The sequence below is a fragment of the Anguilla anguilla genome, chromosome 1, assembly GCF_013347855.1.
Source record: "Anguilla anguilla isolate fAngAng1 chromosome 1, fAngAng1.pri, whole genome shotgun sequence".
Classification (NCBI taxonomy): Eukaryota; Metazoa; Chordata; class Actinopteri; order Anguilliformes; family Anguillidae; genus Anguilla; species Anguilla anguilla.
In genome coordinates this window covers 30,029,259-30,053,703 of record NC_049201.1, presented here as the reverse complement: position 1 = coordinate 30,053,703, position 24,445 = coordinate 30,029,259, and the positions used below count along the sequence as shown (strand labels likewise).

The 24,445-nt window shown below is 40.8% G+C and overlaps 1 protein-coding gene across 3 annotated transcripts in view; it reads left to right on the top strand.

The window, feature by feature from the left end:
- The first annotated feature begins 10,953 nt into the window (after window positions 1–10,953).
- LOC118213347 (filamin-A-interacting protein 1-like) overlaps window positions 10,954–24,445 on the top strand; it is a 42,983-nt gene continuing 29,491 nt past the window's right edge. For 2 of the 3 annotated variants that reach the window (XM_035392266.1, XM_035392248.1), the window contains exons 1-2: window positions 10,954–11,438; window positions 13,400–13,447. In XM_035392266.1, coding sequence (XP_035248157.1) covers window positions 13,438–13,447 — 10 coding nt within the window. In that variant the 5' untranslated portion in view covers window positions 10,954–11,438; window positions 13,400–13,437. The remainder of the gene's footprint in view (window positions 11,439–13,399; window positions 13,448–24,445) is intronic. The other variant, XM_035392259.1, reaches the window with a different exon arrangement.

The window sequence follows — 24,445 nt, the reverse complement described above, 5'->3', positions numbered from 1 at the left end:
AATATCTGCAGAATCCGCCCCTTTCTCACCACCTACTCAACCCAGCTCCTGGTCCAAGCAATGGTTCTATCCCGCCTGGACTACTGCAACTCTCTTCTGGCTGGACTACCGGCATCTGCCACCAGACCCCTGCAGCTCATCCAGAATGCTGCGGCTCGTCTGGTCTTCAACCTCCCCAGACACTCCCACGTAACTCCCCTGCTCACTACCCTCCACTGGCTGCCTGTTATAGCTCGCATCAAATTCAAAACATTGGTTCTAGCATACCAGGCAGTCAAGGGATCAGCCCCAGCATACCTTCACAAGATTTTCAAACCCTACATGCCAGCCAGATCCCTCCGTTCTGCTACCTCAGGACGCCTAGCACCTCCCCCTCTTCGCACCTGCACTTCCAGAACACGTCTCCTGTCTGTTCTGGCCCCACGATGGTGGAATGACCTCCCTGTGGAGGTCAGAACAGCTGAGACTGTGACCCATTTCAAACGACGACTGAAGACCCACCTCTTCAGGCTGCACCTCTCCCCATCCCTCCCTTCCCCCCCTGTAAATGACTAAAACTTAGGGGTGTAACTAGGCAGCTGTTTAATAGGTGACTTAGTTGATGCGCCAGTCTTAACGACTACTTGTATTTTTATTTATTTTTATTTTTCCATAGATTGCGTTGTTGCCGTTCTCGTTGTTAGTGTTAATCAGTTTAACCACCAGGGTCCAAGTTGAACTATGCGGTTGTTCCCTGTACTTGGACCGGTACTTCTCTCTAGGGGTTTCGTCATACTTGTTCCTGGTTATGGTTATACACTTTGTTGTACGTCGCTCTGGATAAGAGCGTCTGCCAAATGCCTGTAATGTAATGTAATGTAATGTAATGGGCTACTCTTCAGGTTCAGGTGACAGCAGCCAGCCAATCCCACTGAATCTTTCTGTCAAGCGATCCCTCAGCCATGACCGGTCCTCCTCAGTCACCTCCCTACCGACAGCCTAGTATTCTCTAGGAGGATACAAGTCTTTGATAGACTTCACTTCCTTGGAAGCAGCAGTTTTCCGTTATCGGCACTCCATGTCAGTAGGCCCAATGTTGTGCATTGCAAGTATTGACAATGCTGCAGCATGACTGCACTTAAAGGACCCACGTGGGTCACAATGAAGAGGTGATTTTCTCACCATCCAAAGAGACCTGCCAATGAAAAATTGTTCTCAGTGACACATTTTTAAATATTTAATCATATGCCATATTGGGGGTTATTCTTGAATCTTTACCACCATGGTATATTTACCACCAAGAGGATGTTGTTGGCATAGTTTGTGTAATCTGCTAAATTGTAATGAACACCAAACTGAGGAGCTGGGGACAAGGATGCAGGATGTCTACTGGCACCAAGTACAAGGTCAAATGCATGTCACTTGCCGATCCACCTGCCACTTTGTTCTATGCCCCACTAAGCAGACCATAATGTTTAATATTTCACCATATGGTTTTTTTTTTTTATAATCAAGTTTTTTAGAGACAATGGACCAGTGTTTGTGTGTCTCCTGTCAGTACCTTTGGTTACACTTTATTTCTAATGACCTTAATACATTGCAGTGTTTAAGCTATATTGCGCCAATGGCCTACAGAAATGAAAAATTGGTCTCAGTGACACATTTTTAAATATTTAATCATATGCCAGATTGGGGGTTATTCTTGAATCTTTACCACCATGGTATATTTACCACCAAGAGGATGTTGTTGGCATGTTTTGTGTAATCTGCTAAATTGTAATGAACACTAAAAGCCACTATGGCTCAGGTGGGAGAATGCAAGGGTGCAACTCAGAATGTATTGATGCACATCACAAACAGACAGATTTTAAACAAATTAATGGAAATAACAGATTTGTTACTATTAGGTTATATTGTTTATTTCACATCATAATTGTACGGTTGTGATGACAACAGGATTTCCTTTCAGGGATCTATAAAGTACAACCTAACCTAACTAACTTAAGACGTCATTTCAATTGGAATATAACGTCATATATATTTTTATCTATGTTGTAACATTACAGGATTGAACTAGAACTTTAAGAAAGTTCAAAGCACTAACGTTAATGCATAGCTTCCTAAATGACAATATCTAACATGACCATACGTTTCTCGTGGATGAGCACTAACTTATTTGAATATTGTATATTTTTATTTTGAGGATCACAACAATTTAGCTAGCCAGCATGGTTTTCCATAAATTATCGACAATATGTTTACTACTTACTGCAGCCTATATTCTGAAAGAAACATGTAGGCATGGATTCAATCCTTTACCATGAATGCCAAATAAATAAAAGTGTATGTCGAAATTAGAAATGGAAGTGTTTTTAATGGGCTATTGCACACGACAGATCTACAAATTGTTTGTGTGTCGTGGAGGATATATAGGGCTAGCTACCATGAATTCAGAAAAGAGGGGCTGTCGGGTAGATACAGTAATGTAGTTAAGAAACAGCAGTTATCAGTACAGGGGCAACAGTAAATGTGAACCGTTTTTCAGTTAAAGAAACTGGACATACCTGGTGTGAAATCATTATCTTACCGCAGTTTCTATATGACCGGTAACGTTACCTACCGGACCGAATCGCAATGAGATGTTAGAGATCAATTACGTAGGCGTCTGTATGTGTAGCCTAGGAACTTATCCTTTACCATGAATGTCAAATAAATGAAAGTGCATTCCATATTAAAAAGGAAGTGTTTTAATGGGTTACTGCACACGACAGACCCTACTAATTGTTTGTATGTCAGTAGAGGCTGTATAGTATGGAGGACTAAATTTGCCAAAATTAAATAAATAATTAAATAAATGAATGTAGAATTAAATAAATGAATACATCATTAAATAAATAAACAAATAAATACTTCATTTTATTGAAATAATTAAGTAATTCCATGTTGTATTTCCGAATGGCTTTTTTCATTTCATAATGACACCTTTCCGAATGACACTTTTCTGAAAGGCGTTTTTATTTCCAAACTCCCTTTTCCATTTCATAATGAGACTTTTCAAAAAAATTATACATAGTAAGCCCTAGTGCTACAGCTATACTAGTCGCTTCATGCACGTCCATTCCCAACATAGGGTACAAATAAAAGTTGCAAAAATACTGAATGCACAGGTTAAACTTCATAAAGGAAAACGCTAGGTCATTCTAACCAATTCTAACACTCCTGTGATTAAGAACATTACTTGCTTGCTAGGTAGCTAGCGGGGCTAAAGTGGCTAGCTGTCCCACTTGTCATTCCTGCCTTGCCGGGTTGGTGAAGTGTCTTCTTCATGGCTGTCGCCCAGAACACAAACAGAAGCTAGTTTTAACTAGTGACTAGCAAATGAAAGTTCCTTTATTTAGATCCAACACTCAAAGGTTTGCTTGATTGTTTTTTTCATAACTATTATCATTAGCACGTTAACTAGATAACGCTAGCTAGGAACATCGCTGATTAAGAACCTACTGTTTGGTAGCTAGCAGGGCTACTGCCGCTAGCCACCCCAATCACAGTTCCCGCCCAGAAGGGTTGTCTCCTTTAACTGTCTCTTCAAATGCTGACAGAAGCTAGAAAGCTAGTTTAAACTAACTACTTAGCACATGTCAGTGCAGTTATTTTGATCCAGTGTTTACTGAACTACTCTTTATTTATTATTCAGCTGGCATTAGCTAGTGAAGAACAACTCCGATGACTAACCAATTGTTTACTACCTAACTAGCAAGCCAGTGGAGCAAATGCCACTGTAGCCACCCCACTCCCAGGTCCTGCCAGCAGGACTATCTCTGCACAAACTGAAGCTAGAAACTAGTTTCAACTAGCTACTTAGCACATGACAGTGCCGCTGTTTTGATCCAGCAGTCAGTTTATTCATTATTCAGCTTATGTTAGCGAGTTAAGAACACCTCCGATTGAGAACCCATTGCTTGCTACCAAGCTAGCGGAGCTAATGCCGCTAGCCACCCCACTCGCAGTTCCCAATAAGCACTTAATCTCCATGACTATCTATTGGCGCATTGACAAAGCTGGAAATGTAGTTTTACCTAGCAACGCCAATTAGAATTGAAAGTGTGGTTATTTTGGTCAAGCACACAAACCTTGGCGCACCTGTACAAAGTGTCATGAGTAAAACTTGGCTAATTACATAGCTAGCTAGCTATGGCATGTCCTCACCTCTGTAACGTTATTTGTTGTCCTCCGTGTGTCCATACATCGGTATCGGTGGTACGCGCTAACTACTAAAGTAGGCAAAAAGCTAACATGTTAGGGTTAGCTAAAGTAACGTTAGGCGATAAAGCTGTGTTTAAAAATGTTGTGCCGTTCAAAGTGGTGATTTTGGGAGATGCACCTGCGCATGCGTCCTACCAAACGTCCCTCTCAGGTCGTCCATGAGTGAGTGAGTGAGTGAGTGACCACAATTTTCCACGCCCAACAGTGAGGTAAAAAGTTGAAAGGAGCATAATTTTGTTAGATATGTACCTGCCAAGCTAGATTTTAGAAACATATTTTTCAGTTAGATATAACGTTATAATTAAATCAACATTAATGTTAGCTTAAATAGGGCTAATGTCAATTAACATTAGTTCACATTTATTGCAGCTAATGTTTGCTATAAAACTATTTAGTTAACTTAGTTAACGTATTGCTAACATTAACTTTAGGCTTAACGTGAGAGTTCAACTTTGCTGGGTTTAGTAAGGTTAACCTGAACATTTTATTAAGTGTAATATCTTATTAAGATCAGCAGACGTCACATAAAAACTCTTATTTTTGCTGTTCAATTGGTTAACATATTGAATATGGTCATTTTGTTAACTTCAAATCCTCACTGTAAAGGCCATGTGCATTATTAGCTGAACTAACAATTATAATTCAGTTAAATTATCTTTTGACACAAACAATTATATGTCTTAACTGTCAATTCAGTTAAATTATTTCAACTGGAGGGAGAATTAAATGTGTGTTTACAAGAAAGCACAATCCAGTTGCCTACCATGTGTATGAAAATGTGTGGGAGGAGCAGCAATGGTGCAACATGGTGAAGGAGCAGTGATGGTGTAGCTTGGTGAAGGAGCAGCAATGGTGTGGCTTGTCTGTTGCAGCAGTGAAGAAGGAGCAGTAGTGGTACAGCTCTGTAGAGGAAGAGGAGGAGGACCTACTTGGATTTCAAATCACAGAATAATGTATGTTTACATCAACAACTTTGGAGCAGATCTACTACACGTTTGTAAAAAAAATGTTACCCATCTGAGATGGTAAGGCTTGGTGGTGGAGCAGCGATGGTAAGGCTGAGATCAGCGATCTGGTGTGGCTTGGTGGAGAAGCAGCAATGGTAAAGCTTAAAGCAGCAATGGTAAAGTAAGGCTGAGACCAGCGATGGTGCAGCAGTGGTGTGGCTTGCCAGAGGAGCAGCGATGCTGTGGCTTGGTGGAGGACTAAAAGCTTGGTGGAGGACCAGTGATGCTGAGGCTTGGCGGAGGAGCAGCGATGCTGAGGCTAGGTGGAGGACTAAAGTCGATAAGGCTGAGAACAGTAATGGTGTGGCTTGGTGGAGGGGCAGTGACGGTGCAGCTGGGATCAGAGATGGTGTGGTTTGGTAGACGAGCAGTGATGGTCCTTAGTAGAGGAGCAGCAGTAGTCGTGCGGCCGGGACCTGTCATTGTAAGGCTTAGTGGAAGAGCAGAGGACATTGTGCAGCTGGAACCTGCGATTGCAAGGCTTAGTGGAGGAGCTGCAACGGTGCTATTCTTCCTCTTAAATTGTTTAGCCTGGCTTTTACTCCCAAGGTGTCCTGCATCACTATTTTTGAGTTTCTTTCCATCCTGTATTGTTTGGCTAGGTATACCTGCTTATTATTGTTTCTTTGACACCATAGCATGCTGGTAACTTGTCGCCAGATAGAGCTCTGCTGGCTTCTCTTTCAAGGAGCTCGGTAGCATTGGGGAGTACCATTATCACTGAATTTCATTGGCTTCTAAACAGGCCCTCAGCACTACAAACTAGCCCAAAAGCCTCTGCACTTGGGTGACACAAAGCACCGGCTCTGAACTCAGTAAAGAGCTGTGCTGTGCACTGTGGTTTTCATCTATGATGGAGGTCTTGCCTGTGTCACAAACTTTAGCATACTTGGAAATTTTATGGACCACATAGCCAGCAAGATGGTGTAGTATGTCCTCCTCTGTTTTTGAAATATTGAGTGCAGCTGTCTGGTTTTCAAACAGTGCTTCCACTTGAATTCCGTGCCTGTTGGTTGGCTTTGGCTCCACACTATCCAAAAAATTTGCCAAGAAACCACTGTCATCGTCTTGGTGGTAGCTTCCAGATTTTGCTGTTGTTATGAATTGGCTGCCTATCTCATCCGCAGCACATGATGAAATTCCACAGGGGTAGGCACAGAATTTTTAAAGCTAACACAGCTGAAAGCATTTTCAAGGTCGTCCTGAGTAAAACGTGGTCTCAACACAAACTTGTACCCCCGTGTCAACAAGTCTTCCTGTATTGCAAGGATTGAACACATTTTCATCAGCACTCCATTCTGGACAGGCTTCCAGGCAACATTTGGCCTCATCTTCAGCTCCTCAAACAGGTAGATGATGTCTTTGAGGAACTGAATCACATTCTCATAGTCCATCTTCATCCTGCTGAGTGCCAATAGTTGACCTGCTTCACAAACCAAGATGTTGAAAGGTGGGTGCGGGGACAGTTTGGCTCCACAAAGTAATGGATTGCCGCACTGGTGAACTTGCTGAACACGTTCATCACATTCCCCTCTTTCATTTTATCGAAATGACTTGGGTTTGTGGATTTTCTGGTCAGATTTGGAGCCAGTTTATGTGCCATGCCTTTTTTTTCTTTTACAAAACTAATATTTACAATAATTTGAGAATCTGGATTAAAGGTAATAATTAGTACATTCAAATAATTTCAATAACGGATTAACCACTAAAACTAGGCTAGTATTTACAATCTTTTGAGTATATGGATTTAGGTACATTTATATTCAAGAACATTCAAAAGGATAAATCATTTCAATTAAAGATTGAGCAAAGTTAGTATTTACAATCATTAAACTACCTGTTATAGACTAGTTATTAATAATTTAAGTGTGTGTGTGTGTGTGTGTGTGTGTGTATGTGCAGAAAAAAAGAAAAACCTAACCTTCAACGTTATAGTCAAACTCCGCTTCTATTAAGATCTGCATGAATTTCAGTTTGACCTCAGCCCTTTTTTCCGTGGTCGCAAGCATTTCATGGCAGGGATCATGCTCATGAAAAAATCTTCCTCCTCGTCATGGGGTTTGTTGATAGCAGCAAGGAGTTCCCGGTGGTAGTCAGTGAGCTCTCCCTCTTGCTCTGCTCTCCTTTTGCTTCCTCGTCCCTTCTTTCTGCTTGTGGTGGGACAGACAGGGTCTCCACAGCCCAGGATGCACTGGGTGGGGGATGTGCAGGTGTACAGAGTGGCTCACAGACCCTGGCTGTAGCTAGTGGGAGACACGGTGTTGTAGGAGATGAAGAGGGTGGCTCACATTCCTCCTCCTCCTGAGAGAATATAATACATAAGTGTTAAAAAAAAGTCATGTACAGATCATTCACTTTGACCAAATCACCCTATAATTCCTAACAGGTCCCTGAGACTTGCTCCACCTACCTCAACTTGGGACACCATAGGGAGTAGGACAGACTCAACAGTAATGTTACTGCTTTCCTTCTGGCTGCCTATCTCAAACTGACAGTTCAAGCTTTTTGGTCTCTCCTTTAAGTGTGGCTCAAGGAATGACATTAAAGCCATTATTTCCATCTCTTCTGACTCCATCCTTCTGCCCCACTCCGTTTCTCCTTCTCTGCCCTCCTTTCTTTCATGAACTTGTCCCTAAGATATTTCCATTTTTGTCTGCATTCCTCCTCTAGCAACACAAGGTAAAAAAGGTTATCTAACAGCTAGTCTGCTGCTTAAACATAACTTTAGTAGTTGAAGCTACAGTCTGTACAGATATCTGTCTCGCAGGGTGCCTAGGGCGATGTTGAAAGTGAGCTAACATTATTTCACTGCCTAGCGCGTACTGGGTTACGTTGGCAGCATAGCAATGCTAACGTTAGCTTAGCTCAAACCATAAACGCTACACAATAACGTTAGCTTCAACAGTTTGAATTCACGGTGACAACTTACCTGAAATTTCAAGTTCAGCACTTATCAGCTTCCAGGCCTGGTGTTTCTTGTTTAGATCATGGTAATTGCGATTTGTGAAATCGTAAAGCTCCGGTTGTCCTGCTACTGCCACTACCAGTCTGTCCTCCATGATTGTGGTTTCCAACTGTAAACGTGTTGTCGTCATCACAGAAGACCCGCCTCTCAACTCATCCGATTGGATAATGGGAAAAAACCCCCAGCTGCTAAAACGCGTCCTGTCTGATCCGGGCCTTACTCTTTTTAGTGCCATTTTTGCATTTTGTAGTTTCACCTGCAACTTTGTCACCTCCCTTTCCTCCTCACACTCTATCTCAACTACCTCATCCCTTTCTCCTACAATGTCTGAATTCTCTGAAACATAATGTAAGAAACACTTTTTGTGGACATAGATACCTGGTGGTACTTCAACTTCGGAGTAGCTGTGGTCTAGGCCCATATGGGTATTTGTTGGTGGCAGCACAGGTAGTCGTTGTGCAGGGGCCTTCCTTTTTGTTTGTTTGTGCTGATGCATGAATATAGTTGGCACTGCATCTAGTTTAAGCCATATCTTGCTTTGTATTGCTTTAAAATTACCTCTGATGTGAACAAAGTAAATGCCTTAATTGACTTGCTAAAAGAAATGTATGGTAATGTATGGTAACCTGAAATGTGCGGAGTTGAATATCTTTAGCCAGGTGTATGTAAACTTTTGGCCTGAACTGTAAGTATAATAGATTGGGACCTGCTTGTATTCTGTCAACCTGCTTGTATTATGTCACTCAACTTAAACATTAAGTTGAGTGACATAATACAACTTAGCTAGCTAAGAGTTGGGCTAATATTATGTTTAAAAACAAAAAAACGTTGAGTATTTCATAATTAGAACAAAGTGGACAATATATATTTCATTTTTTTTTATACATACATTGTTAATTAGAAACATTGCTAACTAGCTGCATATATCTGGATTTTTCCAATAGTTTCCAATGTAGAATTGTATTTCAAATTAACCAAGGAACTATTTGAACCTTCATGAATCACGTGACCATTCTTAGTTCCGGGTATGCCATTGACGCAACTCTCTCTATGGCTCTGCCTGTACCTAGTTATGTAGAAGAAAATGTCTTTGTTATCCTTCAGAGACTATTTTTTCCAGTACTTTCACATTTTTTCTGCGCCAGCAAATATGTCGGACGTCGCCCACCATTAGCGCATTTGGACACATTAATCGCTAAGAGGACTTCGAATATCGACCACCCGTAAAGATTAATCGAACTTGTCTTTACTTGAATTGTGTCCCGTCTTGTGTATTTGAGGTTAACTGCACAGTCTCTGGCTCCAATTTGTACATCATGGTGGTGCCCACAAACTGCACTTCCCAGGCTACAAAACATTTTCACCAAGCCCATGGTGAGTCAATGGGTGATGTCACAGTGACTTGGTTCATATATTTTCTGCAGTCTGTGAGTGTTACTCCATCTTTAAAACAGCAAACACTTACATCCACCATGAGCACCTCCATGTTTTCTGTTAGGTCATGGATTATGATATGAAATCAGAATAACATAAGGGGAATTTTATGAACTTGGTTTGGAACAAATTTCTCTTTCTCTTACACTGCATTTGGGACAGCTGTCATTTTTATATCAACTAGGAGAGAGAAATCAAACAATGAAATAACCTCACACCTGTCTGGAAGAACACATTCCTGGTGTGACTTGTAACTGTGATGTTTCTGTTTCTCGTCACCTTTTAGTTAACTATCTGTTTTTGTCCTGCACGATCTTTGTTTCGGTTTTTGTGTGGGCGTGGTTTTTCCTCTAACACTCTCTCTCGCCTCAGCTGATCACTCTCACCTGTTCTGGCCGCATTCTCACACACTGGTTAATCAGTCATTTCATTCACCTGTTCCCTGTTTGCATGTTCACGCTCTGTTCATTATCTCTCTATTCTTCCGTGCCAGATTGTGAATAAATAGATACATTTTATGAATTATTCATCTTTCTTCTTTTATTATTATAGTTGTTTTTTGTTGTTGTAAATGCTAGCATGTAAATAATTCATATTCTGACTATTGGAGAGAGAAAGAAAAAAGTGGTGAACACATCAGGGTGCTTAGAATGCCTTAGCCATTACACACACTCACGTCAACAGAGCAGTATTTTAAAAGGTTACATGTCTGCAGCACTACAGCAGCAAAGCTCAAAGAACTGGTTTCAGTTTCCTCTGTAACAATGCTGTGTTTCTTTTCTCTTTATGTAAACAAATTCACAAATGTGAAAACAAACATACTGTAGGTCTTAATGAGTTCCTTAATGAGTGAACTGTCTTTGTTTGGTGGCTAAATTAAAATTATTCTGATTTATAACTGACTATAAATTTGGAACACTATCTCCTTCTTCATCTCTGGATAAGATTTCTGTAGAGGGTGAAAATTAATATTGTAAATTCAAAGTGTGCTGTGGTAAATGTTTTTTGTATCTTAACTTTTAAAAATAATATTAAAACAGTTAAAGTTTTTGTTTTACATTAAGTGTGTGCTGGAATATTTTATCTTATTGTGAAAAGTTTCTTCACGGGGGAAACGCGAGTGTTGTTCATTAGCAGACTGCTGGGGTTAGATAGCCCGGCCACAGTGACTACTTGTTGATTGTGTACCTTCCCCTGGTTGGGTTTTGGTCGGAGCAACAGGAGTAAAGCCTGTTTCAGCCTCCCACCCCCTTCTGTGGGAATGGCTGCGAGTGAGCCATGATGATAAATATAGCGCAGTGTTGCTCAGCCCCGTGTTCCACACTCAGAGCCCCAGGAACAAGACAGGCGCCTGGGAGCAATCAGGACCGACTGACAGACGAAGCCAAACCCTCTCCCCCTCGCCGTGCTCTTTACTGAGGAGGACTCGGTCGAGAGAGGGATTCGGTGGGGACAGAACTGCTTGACCTCCTCCGCCTCCTCCCCATTGGCCTCTCTTTCTGTTTCTTTCTCTCTCATTCCCACTCATTCCTCTCAGTGTGTGTGCATCTCTGTTGGTTCACTGAGAGGAGCGAGAGTGTTTTTTGTCAATCTCTGCTGTCCTGCGTTTCTGCCGTGACCTTGCGGGCCAGAAGTAAACGACCAGAACAGGACTCTCCGCTCCGCCCCATCCGGCAATGGTACTTTTGGGGAACAGGAGGCTGAGGTGAGACAACTCCCCCCTTTCCTGCTGGAGGACTGTGAAGACTGTGGGATTGCCTGCTCTACTGCCCTGGCATCAGCCTGAGCAGGTAAGCGGGGACCTGTTCCCAGAGTCATTCCTTTCAGCAGGGACACTCATAAGTTGGCTGCCATCAACTTCTAACATACTGGACTCTTGAGATTTTTCCCACTCTCAAGACAGGAGGCGCCAAAAGTTCAATGGCATATTTTATAAGCACGGTATTGAATGTATGACAAGAGTGAAGTTTGCCATCTGTTACTTACTGCGGAAGAACAGACCGCGTCGGCTTAAGAATCAGCAGAGCGTTGTTTTAACAGGCCACGGCTATGCAAAGAGCGACAATGGTTTCCGGAGCGCGATGTTACTCCCACATAGAGAAACAGACGCCTGTTACGTGTTTTTCGTCTTGCGTTGATTCATTTCCCTGCTAGAAGTGACTGCAAGTTTGAGTGTAAACAGTCCCTTCATATTAGGCAGCCAGATAGGAATTGAACACTTCAATGAAGGTCCATGCGGTCCACTGGTGTTCTGGCAAACACTCACATTTTATGGTACTTTAGAAAAAAAGGAATGAGTTGATATTTCCTTTGCCAAGAAGAAGGTTTTTGCTTGACCTCTTGGATATGTTACGAGGCAGAGAAACAGAGAACAGGGAAAAGAACAGTGAAAGGGAACGTGACAATTTAATCCAGACAAATCATGTTCTTATGACATTAAGAGCTTTGGACGGAAACTGGCTTATCCTTATTCTTTGGTCTACATTAGGAGTGTTCTTCTATAGAGGTTTTTAGGGGGGCCTGACTTATTGTGAAATTCAGTACCTGGATCTTGTTAAAGTCATGTCAGGTCTTTTTTTCTGGTGGGGTGGGGGTGGTGCTGTAGGGTGGGACTGCAGTATCAAACATAAATTCTCATTAATTATGGAAAAGTGTTGTTCCTTTTTCTTTCATTGTCTCCACATCCTCCATTGCGACATCAAAGTTAAGTTTGGTTAAAGTATGATTTCATAAGTATATTGTCTCTTTTAGTTCATTCAGAACAACATGTGGCTGACAGAACTTGCATATATCATTTCAAAATAGTGGACAGGTGTAAACTGTATTGATATTGAGGCCAAGCTGCAATTAATGTCTGTTACCGTGTGTGTCTCTGTTTACTGTAAAATCATGAAACACACTTTCCACATGACCAAGTGGAAAATCTATCTACATTAGGAAGCACAAAAGGTCTGGAACACCACCCCTGTTTGTAGGTTCACAGCGGTCTGCATAGGGCCTCCCGCTGGTGCGATCACAGTCTACGGCCAGAGCCAGAGATATGGGGGCCCCACATTGCTTTATTTTCCCATGTTTTTGTCCCATGCTATTTTTAGCCTGGACTTTTTCATGAGTCAATAAAAATAATATGGTCTCATGGTTTCTTGGACACAAAGGCAAACTCTGTGGCTTAACAGGGCACAAAATGGCCAAACCTGTTACTCAATGAGATTTTTAAAGCTATTACTGTACATGTTAAAATTTGTCTTTTGTTTTGGGTTGTTGGCTAAATGACCAAGGAACCTGAAGGGGGAGGACAGAATACTGTCAAATTTTTGCTTAGAATATGCTTCAAAACTCTATATTTTTTATTAAAGAAAGGGAGTGAAAAGCCTGCACTTTGGAGAGCAAATTCTGCTTCTGAAGTGATCAAAAACGTTTGTATGTTATCGTAAAATTATCTTTATTTTAATATAATTTTGTTCATTTCCGAAATAAAGTAGCCATTATTAGGAAAGAACTGCCAATTTAGGTTGTAATGTGTTACTGAGATTAAGTTTATACAGTAATACTAGATTAAGTTTATACAATAAAAATAACTCTAACCATACTACTGGGTAGTGTTATTACTATAGTAGGTTTTGCACTACCTACTATACTGCACTAACACTATTATTTTATGCTAGACCTATCTCCGGTGCTGCCATAACTGAGTGTGATTCTTGTTTAATACCTGCTTCCATCTCGCCTCCGCTGTTCTTTGTGCCTCTAGCTTCAGTCATCCTCTGTCATTACTTCACCAGCGGGCCAATGATAAGAGGTGAGGTCACACCCTTATTTCAGCACAGTTATCTGACAGCGCAGGATGTGTCAACCTTGTGTCCTAATGCTCAGTCTTGAAAACACAAGTGTTTCCATGTCAACAAAACATTTAGTAAACAGAGACATTTTCATTAGTTTATTTATCTCAATAATATGAGACTCACCCAGGGACAAATAAACAATTAGGTTATGTGTTGCTTATACACTTAGTGTAGGTTTATGTCTTTTTATACTATTAGTACAGTACTACTACTCTTACTGTTAGTCCTACTCATTCACTAGCTACAATTATAATTGCTCCTTTTCCATTTGCTACTTAAAATGTCATCAATAATTTATAAATAAATAACTTATTTATTTTATTTTATTTATTTAGTTTATTTGAAACAGGGACAGAGTGTGTGCATGTGTGTGTGTGTCATTGAGTGTCTGTGAATGTGTTCAAACTAACCCACAGTTCAAACTAACACCAAGTTCACACAGCGAGCAATTGGGTCAACCAGTTGCCAGAAGTCCATTCATTCTCTATAAAGCTGAGCGACAGCCAGCAACCTGAGCAACTGGCAACAAAGCGACAAAAGTTGTACAAACAATGTTGCCCACGGTTTATCATCAACAGCCAATCAGTTTCAGGCTTCCTATTTCTCCAAATGATATGAAACAATTTTGTGAATATAGTTCCACCCTGGCTTCACTTACTGCAATGGGGAAGCGGCTACGGATAACCCTAATTTTTGAGAGATAGCGCTATCGCTAGCTAGATAGCTAACTTGTGAGAGGGGTATATAGTGAAATCGCTAGGTAGTTAGCTAGTGCGAGATATATTGAGATTGCTAGCTAGCTAGCTAGCTAGTCAGAGAGATAGAGATATTGATAGGTAGCCAGCTGGCTACTGAGATGGAGATATGTAACGAGCTATCTTGTCCTTCCCTCAGCCTAGTACACTTAAGTGACCAATAAACCGAATCCCTCAATGTGTGGATGCAGGGCAATGCAACAGTGTTATGCTAACATAAAGAATAATGAATAAAGAATGTGAGTGTGAAATGGCTACGAGTGGACTCCTTACAGTACAAAGGCCATAGAGAACACCCATTTTTGTGTGTGTGTTACGTGTTTGTGCATGTTTCATGGGGTTTTTCCACTACAAATCCCTCTGTGGTCTTTGTGCGATGCTCACTTAAACCTAGGCCTGTTACACATCACTTTTTGAGCCAATTATCACTCTGCCTAGAATTTAGTGGAGCGAGACACAGGGCCCATCAGAGATCAGGGCAAGCTTGAAACCTAAGCCCGGGGCTGGCCCACTTTTTTGGCGGAGCTGGTAAAGTTAGCACTCTCCTGGTAGCTGTACGATACAGTTTCTGCTTTGTAATCACTTCAGCAACAGCTGCGACTGACATGTGGAATCCCTTCTGTCACCCAAACGGTTCTTGTGAGATGAAAACTCAAATCTCTTGTCTGTCCCCACTTCCAGTCTTTCCCCAGAAAACAGCAGGTTCCGTATTTCTTGCATCGCAAGCAAACAAGAATGTTCATTACCACAACTGCAACTGAACCCAGTCCTCCCTAAGAACAGCACAACCCACCATCCAGATACTGCCTTCAGGCAACATATCATGCCTGTCAAGATAAACCTTAATTTCTTGCAGGACACTTAAATTCCTTTAAGTGCCTGATCAGTAGCTTTACTTTTAATAATGCATTACATACTGTACATTTAGTCTTTTTGGAAATGTTGTCCTGGAATGGAATTATTCTCCTCTCCTACATACAGGAAATTCTAATGATAAATGTTTTACGAAACTTAGCACCAGATTGTCTGGACATATCTCAGCAGTAAGACTCAGCTATAATAATCTAGGAAAAGTGCTGTCTCACTCTCTGGAGAAAGTGACCTCACTGCCATTTCTCAACAGGAAAACATGTGAGCATAGGGTGCTGGAGAAGTATATCTGGCTAGTGATGTCATCGTTTTGGATTGGTTTCCACTATTTGGCCACCAGGGCTGGCAGTGCGGTATGATATGATTTATATTTCCATATACATATTTTTGGCTGGGCCGCAACCACGGGGCCAGCCCTACAAATGTGAATGTCTGTGACTGAGTGAGTGACTGAGTGATGAAGTTACACCATTGGTTGGCCAAGTTATGAAGTTGCCCCATTGGTTGGCCGGATCACGTGTTTTAGGTCCAGCCATACACTAGGTTTTGACCTGGTCTTGTTTAAAAACTAATTCTGTACTATTGTACTGTAGCCATCCAAATTGATTTATAGGATTTCCTTAATTTCTCTTTATATTATAATGTCTATAGGGGCTGGATTAATTTCTAGGTTCAAAGCAAACCAACACTTTGACCTGCAAAATACTTGTCATAGCCCAGTTATTTATTCATTTATTTTTCACATGCTGTGACACATGTACAGGCCTAAGGTAGGTTTGGAATCGGGAAAATTCACAACATAGCAAATTGTGTTGACTGGCACCCAAGTTTACAGTTCAGTTTAGTTAGGTTTTATTTTTGCGCAATTTTAAAAATATGTAAAAATGACAAAGATAACAAATAATATACAGTGCAGGGAGAGGCAGAAAACCCAGTGGGCCTATTTGAAGCCTCCACCTAAATAATGTTAAAAATTCACAATGTTACAGAGAACACAAACTACCTGTATACAGTAGTCATTCATCTGACACGGGCTATTGTGGTACTGTTTATTGTATTAATAAAAAAAAAATGTTACCTCTGTAAGTCATTCTGGATAAAATTGTCTGTTAAATATCAGAACATAAGGTATTTATGGGAGGTTTCATTTGTGTTTTTAGCTTATTTTAAGAGTTTCAAAACTTTAAATCACAAAACCCCATAAAATGAGCACCATCTGACTGAGGAGCCACATATGATTAGTGTTTGCCACCTTCATCCAACAACTGCATCCTGTACTGCCTACTTAATATGCAGGTACTTGGCCAATGTGAACACCCTGGTTCACATCAGTATTTAAGATGACAGTCTCTTTTCTGTGATAGAAAGATAGTTTGGATCGGTAAAAAAAAATGTATGGAAGTACACCAAACATTTGTAAACAAACCTTCCTTGGAAAAAAATAAATAATAATGGACCACACTTTGAAACTGTAATTTAGGACAAAATTATTGAGTATGGTGCTGTCATTGTACTGTCAGCCTTCTTGGCCCCCCCAAGCCCAGAGGAATTTGCAGTACCCATTGGACTAAAACGACAAATCAAAGTAATCTCAGCAGTGATGACAGAGTGAAGCTTCATGAACTCCAAAATGGGTAGGGCTGTCATCAGCGACCTACTGATCTAAACCTACCTTTCAAAGCCTCATTTTCCCATGACAATTGGTCAGTTTGACCTTTTTTCATATCAATTGTAGTACCTATCAGATATATAAGAAGTGTGGCAGAAACATGAGGTTACATTGACAAAAGCAGCTGAAAAATCTGTATTATGTGTGCATTACATGTTTAGATAAAAAAAAAACTCTTTTAGAGGCTGCTGGGTAGCTCACTTGGTAAGCATGAGAAAGTACCACGGTATCGAATCAAATCCAACTCATGCTAGTGCCGACTGTGGCTGGCAGTCCCACAGGGGTAGTGCATTATTGGGTTTGATTCGCTCAGGGATACAGTCAGTCGGGATAGCACTGTTCATTGTTCAAGCGAGTCCTACTGACCGATCAGGTGCCCGTGGCTTGCTCTCTGCATACACGTATGAATGGGTCTCCTCTGCCCCTGCTCTGCACATGTGCGGCTTGCGGCTGCTGTGTGAAAAGAAGCAGTTGGCTGGCAGGCCTGGACTTCTCTTGGAGTAGACAGCCTGTTTGGACAGAAAACTTTTTCTTTTTGCGGGAGAGAATGTGAGAAATGTCAGCAGCTTGAATGTGTCATGTTTTTTTATCCTGCATTGCCAAGAACAATTTCACAGTGTCAAAAAATCTGCTTTAAATATTCACCAAGATTTATGTTGTGTGATACAGGATTGAGGCAACAAAAAATTGTTCAGGCTTGCAGCAGTGTCATACTTCATTTCAGGACAGCACAGATTGATTAAAGGCCTTGCTCTTGCCCAATGAATCAGGGCATACACTGCTGGATGAAAACTTGCGACACTATGGCTAATTATGTACCCTGCAGGGCTTGTGACCACGGTCAGCACTGGTTCTGCATAGTGTACTATAATAGGCAAGGATTTGGTCTTGTAACCTAAAGGTCACAGGTTCGATTCCCTGGTAGGATACTGCCTTTGTACCCTTGAGCTAGGTACTTAACCTGCATTGCCTCAGTGTATATCCAGCTGTAATTGGATACAATGTACATGCTATGTAAAAAGTTGTGTCGCTCTGTAATGTAATGGTACAATCTGGATTTGATTCCTAGCCATGGTGCTTGTTGCACTAGTGAGTTGTTTTGCTAGACAAGCACCCTGTAAGCCCTAAAAACATCACACTTAACATTTCACATAAAGACCTGACCTGGTGACTTACCATGCGCTATATAGGATTGACCATGTCTCAGCCAGCCATAATCTGTATCTGCTATTTATATATCAACCTGAAATTGACCTGTCTCCACTCCTCAGGATACCCTTTTAAGGTGATATTTAATTATGTCAAACCACCCAAAGAAGCTGAGTAGGGTGCAGGTTTTCTGACGTACACAGAAATGTAAGAGCAGCAGACAATTCTAAGGCTTAATAGTGTTTTTTTTTTTTCTTTTTTTACACCTCAAAATAGCACGCAATAGGAGTCAGTGGTGAGCAAAGTACTGAGGCAACCAATCAAGGAAAGATAAAGTTAAAATGTTATGGGTTTAATTGGTAGGAAAGCAAACAACCCTCTGCCATTACATTACATTTATTTAGCAGACGCTTATATCCAAAGCGACATACAAAAGAGCATATCAAGGTCATTGGAACTACAAAACACAGGTTCGATATGGTACAATACTCATTTTGTACAGTTATTCATAGCCAAGAACACAGTTCAGTTCACACAGTGAACATTATTCTGACCTAACTTATGCTAAGTTACAATAACAGTGATTATTGTAACAGCTAACAGTTACAATAAGTGATTATTCACTCTGTCCTGTGAAGTCATGCCAATAAAAAGGTACTATACTAATAGTGTTAGATTTTTTTTTACTTGTCCACTTTTTGGATGTAGAAGTTGTGTGCTTTTCTATTTGGACTACCAGGTGTGATTGTGATTTTAAGTGAAGTGAGAGCAACCAGTGTGGTATTCTGAAGAATTCAGTAAATTGTCATGAGGTGATTCACTCCTTTGTTTGGAGCACAGGAGAGATCAGTAAAAGCACATGCTCTGGGATGCCAAATTTCCTGCCTGTCTCAGACCACTGTATTTATGTCTTGAAGAGGATACTACAAGTTGTAACATAACCTGAAAAGTTATACTCTGCTTGCTTCTGTTGCACATGTCAGCATAAGTAATATTTATATTTGATATTAATAGAACCACATAACTATATGCAGTAAAGTCTACTGTATAATACTCAATCTGTGTGTACCTTAAATATCTGGAGTGGGATATATGAGAAAAGGGAAGTGCGTTTATTTAGCAACATAAGCACCTGAGTAAAGAATGAACATTAGCAAAATGGTATATAAATTATTTGAAAAAAAGAAAATATAAATTTGAATTTAAAATCATATAGTATATATGTTTAGGATCAATCTCTCGTAATCTCCCATATTCTGAATATTCCCATATTATAGGATTTTTATATAGTATTGGTTTTTAAAAAATGAGAAATTCTATATAATAGTACTGTTTTATATGAGCACTATCTAAAGTGTTAACGTGTTTGCAAATGCATGTGTTTAATTTGTTATATAGCAAAACGACGTTACAAAGAGCCTTATAACTCACTGCTGACTAAAAGGAAAAACTGCATTATTTTGCCTTATTGTTATACGGTAGAATCCACTTAATTAAAAGGCTAATACTGTACTCATCTGGGCTCCCCCATCTAATCGCATGAACTTAGCTGACAAATGGGTTATGCAATTAAGCGTACTATGGAGCACAGACAAATAGTTAAAACTCAATTTTGATGTTGAAATCTAGTCTTTCCCACCAATGATTCAGCACTGCTGAAGGCAAGACTTTAATTATGTTTCATTTAAGTTATGCCAAGTATGGGCCTCTCCCATCTCATGTCTGACCTGCCTAAAAGGTCACAAGTCTGTTTGATGTAGTGCGGGCTGTATTCACAAAATGAACGATTAGCATGAATGCTGTCCTCAAAGCTGCTCAAGGAGAACTAGAAATTACTCTTTTTGTACTAACTAGTCATGGTGGTGATATAGTAATGACAAAGAAGATGCCAAAGTAAACAGTCTGGTGCCTTCTTGATCTTCTCTAAGAAACATCAGGAGTATTTCACAGTGAAATATGAAGATAATGATATCTTCCCGCATTGTCTGAATTTCTTCTGGATTAGTTTCCAGTTGTCAACAATCAAATCCAGAGATATACAGTTCTTAACGTGTATATAATTCTTCTGCCCCTGAACTGAAGTGAAGCTCATTCTGTGGGAATTTCTTCTGCTTTTCTTCAAATATTCACAAATGTTCAGAGCCATGACTGGCCAAGGAGGAAACGTCTTGGAGTATGGCTCATGGCATCAGGCCTGCGCGTGGAGACGTCCTCCTGCTGCCAAATTCCAGTCGTGCCCCCCCTCTTTCATCTTCCCTTATTTAGGCACAAATGGGTTTTAGCGCTGCTTAATCACTCTTGTTTGGGACCTTCCGAAGGCTGAAGGATCAGGAGAGTTTTGACAGTGTTGAACAACTGTCAGTTCCTCCATATCACAGGAGTTACAGGAACCAGCAACAGCGGTGAAATTAGAACCACCCTCTCTTTCGGGCTCATACGTTGACCCTTACCACAGCAAACAAAAACTGCATAAAGGCTACTATAATAATAATAATAATAATAATAATAATAATATAAGAAGAAGAAGACCAATTATTCACTTTGTCACCACACAGTAAGAATATACAGTGGGCTCCAGAATTATTGGCACCCTTGATAAATACGCACAAAAAATGCTAAAAAAAATTCTAAACTAAAAACAATAATACAGCAATTGACATAAGCTTTATTTTCCAACATGTGTAAACTAGTGTGCTTGGTTAATGATTCATTGGAAACAACCAAATTCTTAAATTTATTCATTAAAAAAAATATTTCCCCAAAAAAACAGGTTCCACAATGATTGGCACCCCTGGTTTAATGCTTTGTGAAAACACCCCTGGCAAAGATGGCAGCCATGAGTCTTTTCCTATAATTTGTGATAAGTTTAGAGAACACATGTGGAGGGATTTTTGACCATTGCTCCATGTAGAACTTCGGGTTTGCACTATGGACCCCCCCTCTTCAGTTCAGACCACAGGTTTTTGATGGAATTTAGGTCTGGACTGAGATGGCCATTGGAAAACATGGATGTTGATTTCACTTAAGCATTTCTGTTTACATTTTGATGTATGCTTGGAGTCATTGTCCTACTGGACAATCTACCTATGACCAAGTCCTAGCTTCTTAGCAGAGACAGCCTCATTTTCTGCCAGAATTTCCTGGTACTTTGTTGAATTCAAAATAATGCCCCGGGACCACTGCCAGCAAAACATCTCCAAAATATCAATGACCCACCGCCATATTTGACTGTAGGTATGAGGTGCTTCTCCTGTATGCATTCGTCTTTTGCCGCCAAACATGTCGATGGTGTGTATGACCAAAACGTTCAATTTTGGTCTCATCTGACAATAGCACTCTCTTCCAGTCATAATTCCAATGAGGTTTGGCAAGCTCCAGATTCTTGGTTTTGTTTGTTGTGCTCAGTAAGGGCTGTTTTCGTGCCACCCTTCCAAAGAGTTAGTTGGTATGGAGGTGCAATTTAATGTTTTTTTTAGACTTGTTGACCGCAAGAAACAAACCAATCTCTGCAATTCTTAAACAGTGATCATTGGGCTATTAATGGCCTCCCTCACCATCTTCCTCACTGTCCGTGGAGACGCCATGCACATGCTTCCTCTTCCTGGCATATTTGCAAACATTCCGTATGTTTTACACCTTTTTATTATTGCCCTTACAGTGCTAAGTGGTATATTTAACCGTGTATGTTTTTTTTTGTACCCATTACCAGACTTGTGACAGTAAATTACCATCGGTCTCTTCTGAATTGACAGTTATTTGGCTTTTCCCATGTGGCCAGTCCCCATATTCTGTGGGAAACAGCCAAGTACACTACCATGCAAGTGAAGATCACTGATATTGTTAGCATGTCATCATGTTCCTTTTTATATCACACTGCAGTTACCAGGGTTTATTCTGATTGGGGAAATCCAGTGTTTGTTTCCCAGTTTAGCTCCACTGTAGCTCTGTATCATGAGGCCCCGAACAGTCGCAGTAAGTGGATTCAATGGCTCACTGTGAGAGAGATCTTTAGTTGTTAAATTTACCATCTACCAACTAAATCTTGTCCAGCCCAAATATTGGACACAACCCTTCAACTGTTGATCTGGCCTGCTGCTGTACTGTAACCAAGTGGGTACGACTAATGGGTCGACCGGTGGTGGGGGTCCATTCACAATGGTACTTACTTCCTTGTTTATCCTCTCCCACACAATTTGGGGGGTCTATAAATACTCTTAAAATTTGCTGTTGGACAGCTGGGTCTGCCACCCTCTGGGATCAGATCAAGGATTGTGGAAGGGATTCATTCCAACTTTAGCCCAGGCCTTCCCCCCCAACCTTCTCAAATGCCTGACCTTTAGTATCGTGGTCAAGGTTTCGGCGTTTACTGCTGGCACGGTCAAGTCCAGCTGCTCCACATTTTATAAACACTCGCATTTGAAAAGCATGTGTTTCCCAAGGGCTTCCCGGGCTGTCCATTGTGTTAAAAGTGATAGTCCTCAATGCAGGGGTGCCCCTCGTGGCTTCGGAACTGAACCCCGACCGGTGTCAGCTCTAACTGTGACTGGGAATCATGTGGGCCAACTCAAAATCGAACATAGATCACCCAGGGAGGGCGTGTATCTGTCGAGTACACCCCCTCATCCACCAAGACTGCAGTTTTCCAAGGGGTCTGCGTGCCCGAGGCTTTCCAAAAAAAAGCACATAATTGATTTTGAATATTGTGTTTGGTTGGTGTTTGTCGTGCTGTTGACTCTATCAGTGGGAGTTCCACACCACCACGATTTGAATTACATGCCACCTTTATTAGAATAGAATTATTGTATTGGGATGCACCTCCAAAGTGACTGAATAATAAAATCTGACTTTTGTAATGCTGCACAAGTAAGGCCAATTTATGCATGTGTAAAACACACGTCTATTGTGTCAACTTCACATTCAAGCTTAATATCCCCAGGTCCACAATGACCAAAGTTCCTTCCTCTCTTACTCTGTTACCTGCACCACATCCTGAATAGCTGTCCTCTCAATCTCATGCATACAGTTAAATATGAAAGCAGCCAACTTCAGTTATTCGGGTGACTGATTATTAGTGTGGAAAGGTGGCTGTGCTAAGGAAAAAAGCAGGCTCATTGCACCATGACACAGGGCGCACCATCAAAATTTCCATTCCCGTCGCCTCATACATAGCAGCATGATGAAGCATTCTCCTCCTTTATAGCTCTTGCGCCAACACGACTCAAGCCTGCAGAAGGAAACTGCTGCTCTTCACAAAACTATGTTGTACAGCATGTATGTGTGAGTGCTGTCTCTCTGTGTGAGTCTCATATTTGTCATACTCATGTATAAACAACACCTGGCTGGAGGAGCAGTGGAAGCACTGACTCTGACCACAGATTCTATAGGTTAACCAGATGGTCAGCTCCATATTCTTAAAACAAGATTTGTTTTGCCCCCATTGAAGGTGAAGTAAGGGAAGATGGAAGGAGTAACCCATCTGGTCAGTCCAGAGTCTGTATTCTGGCAGGCTGGCTGTGACTGTGGAAACCATGTTCTCACAATTCCAGTCTGAATCACTGGGAATTTTCTCAGCTGGAATAAATCGCAGCACTTCATCCTCAAGTAGTAGATTTTGACTATAAGCACAAGATGCATGTTGGCGTTTAGTCAGCAGCCATTACAAAAAGATTGGTGCTGGTACTGAGATACTATGGAATGTGGTTGAGGGATATCAGGTTTAGTTCAAAGGCTTGATAAGGTTGCATGCTATTTGAGGCATTTGATGTGATGCTGAGTTGCTGTTTCATCTGAAGAACCTGGAAAATAGCACATTGAGATTAAAAGGGAAAGAATTCAATAGCCTGTGCTATGATTTGAGTTCTACTGAGCACTGTTGAAGATAACAAAAACACTTGTGTATCAAACACATTTTCAACCATTTATGCTTGGCTAAATGTCTCTCAAATATTGAACATATTGAACATCTTGTTTTTGTTGGGTCAATGAAATTTCAGTTGATGTGTACGGTCCCTATGATGTTTGTATCCAGGATTTGTTCAAAGCCCCTACGGGAGCTTTGAGGGCCTTCCTTGCTGCCAGACTGACGTCAGGCATCAAATCGAAATGACTAATCTTTTTCAGAGGAACTGCAAAATTTCTGAGGAAAAAGTGTTTTGTGAACTACCTCAAAACTGCAGAGAGAGCATGAGTCAGAGGTCAAAGCTCACATGACATCACAGAGGAGGTTGAGTGATTTTTTTTTACTTATCTGCAATTCATTAAAAGTCCCAAAGTCATACTTGAACATGGGAAGAATTACAGCAGGAGCACCTTGTCATTGTCAGAATAAAATATGGATTACATTTATTACAACTGCTTCAAGGTAGACAAGAAAATTCTAACTGCTTAGAGGTTGCAAGTGCAGTTTAGATGAGCAATGCACTGCAGTTTCGCTATTGGCTGACCTACTACTCCTGAATATATAGAGATATTAATGTTGTGCTATTAAAAAAACTGATGCAGAATGCATTGCT